Genomic DNA, 12,910 nt, shown 5'->3' with positions numbered 1-12,910 from the left:
GATCTCCAAATGAGGTCAGGGGAAAATTTCCATCTCTGTGCACTATGTTGCTGCTTGAAAAAGAGAGAGGAGAGCAGAAAAAGAGGCAGAGAGAATATGAGGTATGGCAGAGAGTTCCCAACAACTGAGGCCTGTGTGGCTTTCACCTGGGTAAGCAAAGGTCAGATGTGGAGGTCTGAAGACTCCCTTGTGTGCAGCCTGGGTTTTCTGGTTAGTGCTGCGGGAGCCAATTCACCAGATAGCCATCAATCACCCTGAAAGCTGGGGAACTCACAGGGTGAAATCAAAAGATTGCCAGAACAGACTCAGAGCTTTCAGCAGTAATGTGGGATTGCCAAGGACATACTTCTGGATGACATATCTAGGGTTATTTTAGCAAATGAGTGTTTATAATGCAATGGAGATGTCCACACAAATACACAACAGCCTCAAGAAAAATGGAGTGCCTTGTGTGTAGCATTATGCATAAGATAGGTACTATTGCAATTGTAGTCTGCATAGCTGCATAAGACACAATGCAAACTATCATATATTGCTTATAAAATAGCTTAAACTCCATAGTCAATGAGAAACACTTTCTACTGCTATTCTAACATAATTTGCATCATAATAGAGCAGCGAGGCCTCAATCAGGAAAGTGACCAAGCTATACTATTGCTGAACAATCCAGGGATAACAGCTCTTCTTTGAGTTCGATTTTATGTGCAGTAAAATGGTATAATTGGGACATAGAACCTATCAAATAAACCTGTGTTTAGAGAAAACAAGCTTAATGCATTTTCATCAAATTCAAAGGAAGCAATAGCCTGCTCTTAAAACTTGCCTTACAAAAGGTAGACACCAGCTAAATGTATCTATTGTCTGTGCAATGAAGCTGTCCAATACATTCTTTGGAATGATAAATTAGCACTCCTCAGTGCAAATCATAACACATTCTTCTGTGCAATAATACACCAACAGCTGAACTGAAAAAATGGCTTAGGCACTAAAATATTTGCCCTTTCCAGCCTCTCATCTCTTGTTCTGGAAATCAGATTAGAGACTGCTTGATTTTCCTGGCAGGTTGCAGGCAGAAAAATTTCCTACTGTTGTTTTTTCAGTTTTTTTATTTCTTTCTTTTTGCTTTTCCTTCCTCTTTCTTCAGAAACTCCAGGCCTGCTTGGGCAGAAGGAGGGAAGCAGCATCGTAAGACATTTCTTAGCAAGGAGAGGCCACATGCTGGAGTTTAGGTTGAACGGGGGCATGCAGAAGTTGCTCCTTTGTGTGGGGGCTGTTTTTTTTTCCTTTCTTTCTGATAGCCAGACTGTTTTACTCTTTCAATGGTAATGATGTATGCAAAGGATGAGTTTGTTGTTTATTGAAGCAGTTAAACCATAATTACAAGGAAAGTGTAAAGGAAATGGCTTTTTCATATGCTTCTTGATATAAATATCTATGCTAGTAATACTTAGATTGCTGTGTCTGAGAACAGACATATATATATTTATATAAGGGGGAAAAAAAATCCCCATTCTAGAAGGGCAGGAAAGGTGGCTCAGAAGAGCGAGGAAAGAAAAATATCTGTCTCAGTCTGGGAGGGTGGGAATAGGCAAGACAAAACAAATTGCAGGCCTCACTGATTGCTTCCCTGGATAACTGACATGAGAAGAGCTGGCTACAGCTCAGTTCATAGGACCATTTCATAGTTTGACTGCAAGCCAAGAAAGCTTGTTGGGTTTCTGTATTCCATTTGGTTTGCTGCTACAAAGAATACAGCAGCCAGCAAACATCTAGCAACTGTTCACTTTCTCCTCTGCAGCAGCAGTCAGCTGTTTTATGGTTGCACCAACGGATGGGGGATTTGGGGCACAAATGTGGAGAGACATGGAATAATATTTTCACTGCTTTGCCACACAAGTGTATTTGGAAGCATATGTGGGACATGATCTAGTTACTCTGATGTCTCTGATCTATTAATTTATGCAACACTTGCTGATGTGAAGAGTGGAATTAATTTTGCTTAGGTCTAGCTGCCTGACAGGTAGTCATTGTGGACTCTTTTTATACTTGATGGAAAAAAAAAATAAATGGACATTTTTAATGGGCAAATAGTCTTGATCTGCTTAAATGTCCCCTTGAGTTTAAGTGAATTAGTCAGTGTTTTTTTCTCTCTCGACCTCACAGAAAGGTTATATAAAGATCCCAGACATAAGTGTCTATGCTGTAAACAAATGAAATCCCACAAAAGATGTCTGGACCTCACAGAAACATGATGCATCAGTAAGGATTGCTCCTGCAGCTATTGGTAGCCTTGTCTCCACTGATCCTAGGTGGAAGAGTTACAGTAGTACCTGTCAGGAAGACGTTTCTTGGATCCTGGCAACAACAGCTACCAAAACAAGTTGGAGTTTAATAGGCAATGCTTTCTAATCGCTGGGATAAAAAAAACAAAACACCTTTCTTGGCTTCCTAAGCTTCTCTATCTATTTATTTATTTGCCTGCAACAAATCTTTATTTAGATTTGCTGTCACTATGATGTCAGAATCTCAATATTCTTGCTCACAAAGCTAAAGACACATTTAAAAGAGAAAAACCCGCTAAAACTCAGAATATAGCTTAAAGCCTTGATTTAGTTTGCTTTTGTGTCTTTCGGGGACAGAGAGCAGGCCGAGAGCAGCTGTGCTGGAGTCACATACAGCTCCCATGGAAAAATACCATTTATCCAGGTTACCACTTTAAAAAGTAAGATACTATACTGATGTCTTCATTTCTGTCTTTCAGGGGCTTTTTAATTCCTCTTAAATGCAAATAAATTTCAAAGCCCTCTCCTTTCCCTAGTTCCTTCCCTAATGCCAGGCACCCAAGAGAAGGGTAATGAGATATCTTTATGATTTGAGAGTGAATTTCTTATGAATAGAGGATGACATTGGAATACCAGATTTTATATCCTGTTTTAATGACTATTTTTTTTTCTTTCCCAGAGGCAGACTAATTCCAATTAGAAGCTTATAAAATTTTGCAAACCATGTGTTACAAGTTTTTTCCATCACCATCAGGTCAGCAGAGCTTTAGATCACTAACGTGTACACGGCTCTTCTTGAATCATGACACCACACATGAACAGACCAATTTCTATATTACTTCATGCGTAAAAATGCATGTGTTTCATTTTGGCTTGAAAAAGTGTGCAAGGAAAAAACGTTGCACAATGTTCAGAATGTAATTTCATTCTGTATTCAACTGCAAAGTATTTTCCCCTTTCCCTGAGGTGCAGGGAAGGATCTGCACAAGTGTAGCTATCTGTTTGTTTCTACTTCAGTGTTTCAATCGCTGGGTTTTGTCCACCTCACAAATGATGTCAGTGGGGTCACCTGTGTTTGATCATCAAAAGGAATACATGACCTTATCTGCATCATACACTTTACTGGAAGTGTAGACATCCTCATCAGGCTGGAAGGGATAAATTTAGGAGGCCCACCCTTTTCCTGATGTCAAGGAAAGAAAGGTCAGTGTCAGCAATTGCTGATCAAGTTCAGCAAAGTGAGGAAAGGAGATTAGCAAGACTGAGCTTTGTCACCTCTTGCTTTCTGGTTCAAGTCTTCAGTGAATGAAAAATCATCTATGTCTTATTGGAATTCATGTCTGCCAGAAGATATTTCAAAGAGACAGTAACCTCTGCCTGGCTTAGGTTGAGGTAAGTATTGAGAATACACCTCTCCTAACAGCCAGTTCAGCAAAGACAAAGGAACATTGATGAGATCGGAAGTTTATTGATCCAGAGAAAGTCAAGGAGAAACTTCCACTTCTCTACTACCTTCCTTGAATAGCACATGAAAATGGTACAGAGAAAGCTTTCATTGAGGATGGCTAGAAGTCCAGGCTTTGCTTTATTTAATTTTATTTTGCCATTACAAGTGACAGAGCCCTGATTATTTCATTCAGGAGAGTGCCACACATACATTTTTTGAGGTGTATGAAAAGTCAAGCAGATCCCTAAAAGAAATGTATAAAGAGGCAAAAAAAAACCCACAACCAAATATGAGCAATATCAAGCCTGTAAAAGCTCATTTCTCATCATCAGTGGTATAACAGTAAATCTCAGAACATTTCTAGGGCAAATATGATATACGGGAAGAGTGGGAATGCAAGCCAGCCTGAGATATTCGACATGGTACTCAAGGGATTGCACAGTAAATTGCACAGCACAAGAGACTGTTTCTGTTATGTGACTGTACCTTGCTTTTGTTAGGCACTGGCTGATTGCAGAGTCAGTTCATGACCCTAAAAAAGGAGAGGCATTAGAAAAAAGAGGCAGCATTCTGCTGTTCTTGAAAAAGATCTCATTTTCTGTCTGTAGGTTCTAGAAATGTGAACAACCAAAGAAGAAGAGAAACTTAAGAAAGACAACCTCTTAGTTCAAGCTACTGTTATAAGCTGTTAGTTATTTGTACATTTTTAATTACAGCAATTGCAAAGTACCAAACCTCAGAGAATAAACTCTAGAGTATTTCTTAAGAACCTCTTAACCTGAATTAGAAGTAGTGCTGCAATATCTCACAAGCCATTTGATATATGTTCATGTGAGTACTACATACAAAACGTAAGAAACAGGTATTTCAGTGACCTGAGCTATACTCTTCTTTACAAACAAGCCCTTAGCTCTGGTGACACCATGGTGAGTATTTCAATGTACCCACTGTATCTCTAATCTTTGAAGAGTTGCTGATGTACTTCCCTCTCACGAGGAGAGACAAAAAGTAGGCATATTCTCTAGGGCAGAAGAGGCAGTGGCGAAGGAAGGAAAAATATCGAGTGTTATTCACATCCACTAGCAACTGTTTCCCATATAAGCCACCTGAACAGTATGTGCTGGAGCTATTGTTGTTGTCTTGTTTCTGATTTTAGACTGGAGCATTTCTTTGTGCTCCTTGTAACCTGCAAACAGAGCAGAGGTAGGAGCATCTGTCTACTTCTGCTGACAGTCAAAGCCTGCTTCACCTGCTGTATGGACAAGTGGCATGACCCAAAGAGGACTAATAGAACAATTTCTAAGCAGTTTTGAAACCAGATTCTGACAAAAAATTCTGGGAACTAAAACTCCAGAGAAATAACTCCTTTTGCTTTACCGCTTTCTTTCTCCTCTTTCCCTACCTCTGACTGTACTGCTGCATCTTATATCAGTTTCTCTTTTCTTTATTTTATTTCAAATGCTCACAGATATATAACTCCGATAACCAGCTGTTTATTATTTGCCATGTCCAAATAGCTGAATCTATCCATTGCTAAAAAACAGCTATGGAACAGGAGAGAACATTACCATGATTAAACATCTCCACAGGTTTTAATTTTTTGTTTGTTGTTTTGGGATGGTTTTATGTGTAGTAGCACAAAAAAGGAAGAATATCACACTGCACTGTAGAAATTTTTGCCTCTGGAAGCTTCAGGAAGTCAAAGGTAGATACAGATTAGAGAAATGATGAGACAAGTTCACAGAAGAATACTCCTTTGGTCTTTTCTTGTTCCTTCTCTCTGCTCTCCACTCTGGCAGGAGCATCAGACTTTACTAGATGTCAAAAAGACTTCCTTTCAGAAAACAAGAGAGAAAACAATTCTTACCTTGAATGGCTCTCTACACTCGTGTAGAGATGTGCAAGAAGAATACGCAAAACTTCACTAGGTTGCAATTAGCATTTCCTGTTTGAATTAGACATACTATATTTAAATCCAACCCCAATATTTGAACAGCATCTTTGAGAGTAATGTAAAAATTACCAGTGTGACAGTGCTTGCCCTTTACTGCAGTTCTGTAATACATTGGAGTCCATTGCTCCCAAATGACCTGTTTATCTGCTTTGAGCTAAGAACGTGTACAAGATGTGACATGGTGGTGGCCTGACAGGAATGCTGATCTTGGAGAGCAGAATTTTATTTTTTTTCCTTTGAGCTAACAAGAGTATTTGTATCTGCCTGTCTCCATGACTCATGCAGTGATTGTAAATTACTCCCCTCTGGGAGCCAGAGGCTACCAGCTCATCTGTTTTACTGCATGCAGTAACTCATTTGCATTCTCTGGAAAGCTTTCTTACACAAATAGCTCTGTTGAGAAAGGTCCCATTGCAGGAGTCTGCATTAGTTTCAATGAGATATTTAATATTTAAAGTTCATTATTTGCTAAAGCACCTAGTAAAATAAGATTTAAAGAAAGAAAGCCTGTCTTCTTCATCATCATTTTGTGTTGACTCTACTCCTCCACTGGTCCTCATGGCTCCAGAGATACCACCTCAGCAATGTTGTCAATATACTTCCCTGATTTCTTTTGTGGGTTGTACGGACTCTCCTACACAGAGCTCCGTGTGCAGTTAGTAGAATGGCAACGTGTGAAGGAAGAAGAGCAGACAGACTTCAAAACTCAATCATTTCCTTGATTAAATATTCTAGCAAATGACTGTTTTCCGTGTCTGTTTCTGTAAGGCAGAAAGGGAATCTGTATAGAAGGCTGTGGTTGTTTCCAGTGGTTCACCAACATCAGCAGGAAATATGAGCACATTAAGCAATGAACCCCGCTATTCTCCTGACATTCTGGTAGCAGACATTTTGAGCAAACCCAGAACAAATACAGAGGGAAATTTTGATTCTAAAGTCTTTCTGTTCTTGAAAGTAGGCCCATTTGGACTGGGAGTTGTACCTGCACTTTTAGGAAACCTTTGACGTTTTCTCCTGGAGTGAACTGCTAGGAAATACTTTGCCCAATTCAAACTCTATATACTCTGATTTAACCTACTTTGATAAAGCTTTTCTAGCATACAAGTTGTAAGAGTGTAGAAATGGACAAGTCTTTACCTGTGAAGCAGTCAGGATAGGGGTCATTTTGACTACCTTAGCTCTCCAAAACCTAAATGACCTGGTCTCAGTCACAAGTGACTATCTGAGGGAGGGAAAAGTAACTCTCCTAGAGCATGCTTAATTCTGTGACAGCAGCCCAGACAGATAAGGTGCATCACTTCCCGGATTCATGCCTGGTCCTCTGTGCACTATTGACAGCCCTAGATTGACTGGGTGGGTAAACAGCAAGGGTAAACAGCAAGGGTAAAGAGAAATTAGCCTCTCTCCAAGCAGCGGACACAAGTTGATCCTAAGTGACTACAAAAGAAAACATTTGCATTGATAGATTTCATGCACCTGCAATTATTTTCCTGGCAGTTCTTTAGGTTTCTAAACTTTTTCTGCAGTGATAAGAAGCCTTTAGCCTGCTGCTTAGAAGTTTGGTATATGAATAGGTATGTGAATAGGATGTAAATCAGCACAGGATACAGTTCTTCCAGATGAACAGCACTATGTAAATGAAAAGAATTAATATAATCTTGACTAATCCAGATTACTTATGTCGTAAATCATCTTGGACCCTACAATTTTATTTTAAACACAAAAAATCACTCTACTTTTAAAGTGAAATTTCATTTGATTCCACTTCTTTCAGTGAATAGTTCCATTTGAAAGAATCACATAAAGAAATTTTTAGTTTGAGCTCAGCCAGCTGTAGATTCCTTGTCATGCAAACCCTTATACAATGGTAGAATCTAATTCTCCATTACTGCCACACTCATACTTTTAGTCTTCCAAAACAAATTTTAAAGTAAATGACAAGCAATTTGTTGGAATGACATGAACAATACAAATGATCCTTAAGTAAGATTTTCTTTATCAGTTGCTAACAGCATCTACCCATTCTTCATTTCAGAAATCATGTTGGTAAAACATTTCTGGTGCTTAAGATGCCGTTAGTACACCAATCCAACATGTATAGGGACTACAAAAATCAGTCAAATTTAAAATAGAAGAAAAAACAATAACACCATACGAAAACCCAGCTTATTTACCATTTTAACTATTTACAGGTCTTCTTTTTTTTTTCTCAAATGGTTTTACACTCCACAGACCATGGAGTTTTTAAACAAGAAATTAGCAGATTTTCTTGGACCTTCTGGAAACTCCCTCAAAGTGATTTCAGAACACAAATTAAATCCCTGAACAATTCTGTGTTGCCAGCCGGATAAATAAGTAGTGCAGCAGGATGCAAGGCCTGCAGATGCGTTCCTTCAATTTTGTGTCTCTCTTCCACAGAGCAAACACATTGCAAAATTATTGCTATAGGTGTCCCACACAACACTTGCCTTCCCAGTTCCTTCGCCTGTTGAGGAGTTGTCAAGGGCTCCCACTCCACACTGCAGCCCAGGCTCAGCCTATTGCTGTGGGAAGGGTTACACTGGTTTTGTCAATGTGAAAGTAGTGTCTAGTGCAACTAGCCTGCCAGAAGCAACATTCACCTCCTCACTGTTCCAGTTGTTACATGCCCACATAGCAACTCTTCAGACATAGAGAGCAGACGAAGGACCTTGACTGTTTGTAGCATGGGTGACAAGTACAGCAGTCTCTTTCCTTTGGATGGTGTCCAACCATGGAAAATTAGGGCAGTAAAGGACCTCAGTCTAAATAACTAGTTTATTCATCTGCCCTAAGGCGGGTTCTACTGTGCTACTGCAATATTGACAGATGTTTATCCAAGTCTAATGTATTATTAAAAGCTACTGGCAATGGGCACACCACAACAACCAGACAAATTGTTCCTATGTTTTGCTATACTCTTAGCAAAGTTTAGTCTCAGTTACTTACTGATAAATGTAGGAGGCTTTTCATTTTTAAGGTTTTCTTTGCAAAAATATCTCAATTATTGTCTAAATTAAAAAAAAAAAAAAGTTTCGAGAGAAAAGAAGAATTAGAAAGCATCCAGTATGTCAAGCAGGAGATTAACACAGGTACCCAGTACTCTCAGGAGCAGAATACAGACAAGAAACATGTTCTGCAAATCCCTACCTCGAGGAATGTTTCTGAAAGCAGCCCATACAACACACAGCACAGATGTACCGCTTATTAATTGGGGGTCTTTCTGGGGCACTTGTAGGAAGGGTATTGAAGAGTTATGTCTTTGTTGCTTCCTAACTGGTTTCTAGTTAGCTTCTACCTGGAGATAGAAAGTAGCCACCCCTTGCCCTACTGCCTTGAAGGGGAGGACGTATTGGCTCATTGGTACAGGATTTTTCTAAATCCCACAGAAGTGGGAAGAAGATTAAGGTGGTGCTTGGGCTAACCACATAATGAAGGCATGTTTAGTGCAGGCTCTGACAGTACTGTCCTTCATCACATCCTTTCAAATGGATAGCTGACCACTGCCAGCACTTGACCTAGGTTAGAGGTAGTAATGAAATAGTTCCTATCCTGTTTTCAGGACTGGGTAAAACAGAGACTGCCTGTCTGTTAAGTATAAGAAAAGGGCTCCAAGGTACAGAAAAATGGCTGAAATCTAGGAGAAACTGGTTAATATTCATCACTTTTCTATGTCATATAGCCTCTAAATAAGAATTTAAGATCCAAATTTCAGAAGCACATTAAAAAAGAGAAAATATTAAGTAGGTAATTTAATTGGAAGCACTTGGAAAAGATCATGAACTATCTCTTATAACAATTCCATGAAGTGAATTCTTAATTAAAAAACAGGTCTCTATATTAAATATCTATCTATATTATATGTTAGATATTTTAGCTCAGGAAAAAAACAGTAGTAGATTTCTAAAGATTAGTTTTGCAGTAGAATAAACATAAGTTTGGCTTATAAATTGAGAATTAACTGCACAAAATAAAACATAATGAATTTAAAATAAAGATCAATTAAATGACTCTTACACCAGGAAATCACTTTCAGCTTAAATAATAATAATGCCAGATCTGATTGCATTAATAGCTATATTCTTTGTCCAGGATTGGCAGTTCTTCCACTTTTATTGCAAGATGAATGACAGTGAAGCCTTTCATTTATTCTCCAGTTATGGGAATCAGGCAAACAGGGAAACCATACAACTTTTCCTCAAAATAATATTATATTTCTTATATTTGTAATTGAGAAGCAATGGCTGAAAACATGATCAAAGTGCATTTCAAGACATGGAAAACAAAGGAAATTAAGAAACCTCAACATGTTTTTATAGAGTAAATTAAAGAAAAAGTAAAGATATAGCAGGCCTGCCTCAATGCCTGGTATGAGTGAGACAGAGCAAACAACAACCCACTGTGGATCTGCATACTGGCTTCTATTTAAGAACCAGCTGATTACCAACTGATTACTTCACATGCTCATACTCTCCCACCAGCACTATCTTTAGGTCTTGACTTCCTTCCCCAGGCAGGAGATGTCTCCTGGCTTGGGAAAACCAGGCTGCAAGTCAGGCTGGTTCCTGCTGTGCAGCTGCTTGCAGTTGTCAGTCTGCAGTCTTACTAGCCAAGGTTCCTAGGCATCCCTATCATTTGCTTGTATAGTTCTCTCCAGTTTCCAAGATCTTCCTTCCTTCAGCTGGGATGTTCAAACATACAATTAGCTGCCACCTATAACTCCCCCTCCCTCTCCCTTCACAGTTTTGTTTGGTTTCTTTTTCCTTCCATAATGACTATTTATTTAACATTTTTGATTGGACATACTGCTAAGCTACAAAAGAACCTGAGATTTTCAGGGGCTAAAAACATCCATGAATTTCCTGTAATGGAGACATTCTTAATTAAAATACCAGAAAGTATTGCCTCAACTTAACAAATCAATACTGGATAACTTGGAAGAAACTGAGAAACCAAACAGTGAAAAACTACCCAGATCAAATGATATTTATTCAAGACTTTAAAGCACGTCAGCTTTGGAACTGCCATGATGCGTAATCTACAGCTTAGCACTGACAAAGTACTCAGAAGAATGAAAGTTGGTAGTATGGCCCCAATCTTTAACAAGAGCTCCCTGCCTCTGGTGGAAATCACAGACAAAATTCCCCACCAAAGAGAATGAATATTAAATACAGGTATCACATTACTTTTGTTCAGGGAAGTCACTCACCATATGGAGAGAACTGATGTTCAAGTGGTCAATTTGTCTTCTGAAAAAGGTGGCAACAGTGCTTCTTATCAAAAGCACTCAGTCCTCTCAGTTCAGAAGGAAAGATTCCCTTAAGGACTGACAACTGCTTAAAAAGTAGGAAAGAAAGCACTGAACTATGTACAGTCAGTTTTCACAATGGAAAAGCAGTTGTCATGATCCTCCTAGGTTCAGTGCAGGATATGTATTCATCAACATATAAATAACTAACATGAAAAGAAGCTAAAACAGTGACATGCCAACAATTTCTGGATACTGAGGACTAGTGCAGCATACAGCTCTGGCTACAGTGAACTGCTGCAGAAACACTGCATGATGTTGAATGACCAAGCAATAAAATGGCCAATGGAATTCAAGGAAAACAAACAAACAAACAAAACAAAACCAAAACAAAAACAGACAAAGAAACAAAAAACAAAAAAATAAAAGCCAACACAACCTTGCATAGACTTGTTGATAAATTGTAAATTAGTTATTTCCGTTCAGGAAAGAGCTCTTCCACCTACTGTAAATGCTTCCCTGGGAAAAAACAGATGATTTTTCTAGTAGGTGTGAAATAGGGAAAAATAGATGGCTTAGACAAACAAATGTCTCCCTGCTGACACAACTGGGAGGCCTCACTCCTTCCTCCCTAGTTCTTTCCTTTATTCCTCCTCCTATCCAACCTTCCCTGCTCTTTCCTCCCATATCCATCGATCTCAAGTGCACGACCCCTCCATCTGGCTCTGTGACCTGACTGATCTTAAGGCAAACTAGCTCAACTCATCAAAGACAAAAACTCTTATTTTTCTTATTATCTTAGTGACTTTTCTGCAATTTCAGAGAATTGGCTTATGCTGTGTCTGGATGAGTGCCAGCAATGCCCAGGCAAGCTGAGGTTTATGAATCCAGGAGCTCGGGGCACAGAAGCTGAAAGAAAGACCAGCCTTTCCCTCTTGGCAGCGAGCTGTTATCTTGGCTCAAGCAGTATTATGAAACCATAAGCTGGGGCTCATTTCTAAGCATCTGCTTCTGGCCCTGGATAGCAAATTACCTAAATTAATCTTTATTCTGATGCTGCACTGACATTCTTATATTCAGTGAATCAGACTTTGAAAGCAATATGGATAGTTACCTTCAAGCAGCATAGATAATTCTGTGAACAGTGTCCCAGAACTTGAGTAGTCTTCTCCCATTAAGTAATCATTAAGGTAATAGATCTTCCAGCTCTTCTCCCTGTTTAACAAATTATGAGGAAATTTAACGACAGAAGTCTATAATGAACTTTATCTATACGCATAGATATTTTTGGATCTCAGAGTTCTCCTTGCTTTAAAGTGGCATACATCCATCTTTATTGATTTTTTTTTCCTAAGCACAGAAATAAACACGTTGCTATAGCCCCAGCAGAAATGTTACAGCTGAACTCATTCTGACACTTTTGAAACAAAATGATTTCATCTTTATTGTGAAGTCCCATTTGTTGCAAAACTTGTGAAAGAATAAAATGCTTTAGGGATTAATTTCATGCTCCAAGTCATACATTTATAAAGCTACCACAAAATGGCATCCAAGGAGTACTCAGAGATTAATCCATTTTAACTTCTGAAATTTTACAGCCTGAAAACAGATGACTTCATCTATAGACAGTCCTGATCTGGGCTTGATCTGGGCTAATTTGATTGGTCAAATCCAAAAGTGGAAATATGGTGACTAGTCAGTCCAAAAGCTCCTCAACTTGGGAAGAAGAACAAAAGAATGCATCATTCCCAGATGTTACCTTCTTCAGGACATAAAATCACAGCAAAAAAAAAAAAATTTGCAAACATGAATGTTTAAACTGAAGAAAGCCCAAGAAATAATGAGTCTCTGCTCAAACGGTAGTGTTTCTAGGCTTAAACCATCCTTCATTACTGTTATTATGATAGATGGTAAAACTGATGGGATCCAACACAGAGGACAGCTAACAAAGCCCAAGAAAT

At 38.8% G+C, this 12,910-nt stretch overlaps 1 protein-coding gene across 1 annotated transcript in view; it reads right to left on the bottom strand.

Annotated features, from left to right (window-relative positions):
- FAM180A (family with sequence similarity 180 member A) overlaps positions 1-12,677 on the bottom strand; it is an 82,726-nt gene extending 70,049 nt beyond the window's left edge. The window contains exon 1 of the mRNA XM_062616488.1: positions 12,064-12,677. Within this exon, the coding sequence (XP_062472472.1) occupies positions 12,064-12,124 (61 nt within the window). The 5' untranslated portion in view covers positions 12,125-12,677. The remainder of the gene's footprint in view (positions 1-12,063) is intronic.
- Positions 12,678-12,910: the final 233 nt, after the last annotated feature.

This window comes from Pezoporus occidentalis, unplaced genomic scaffold (genome assembly GCF_034315485.1).
Source record: "Pezoporus occidentalis ecotype Australia unplaced genomic scaffold, CSIRO_AGI_Poc_V1 ctg19, whole genome shotgun sequence".
Taxonomy (NCBI): Eukaryota; Metazoa; Chordata; class Aves; order Psittaciformes; family Psittacidae; genus Pezoporus; species Pezoporus occidentalis.
Note: the sequence above shows the minus strand (reverse complement) of the source record. Positions and strands in the feature narration are given on the sequence as shown.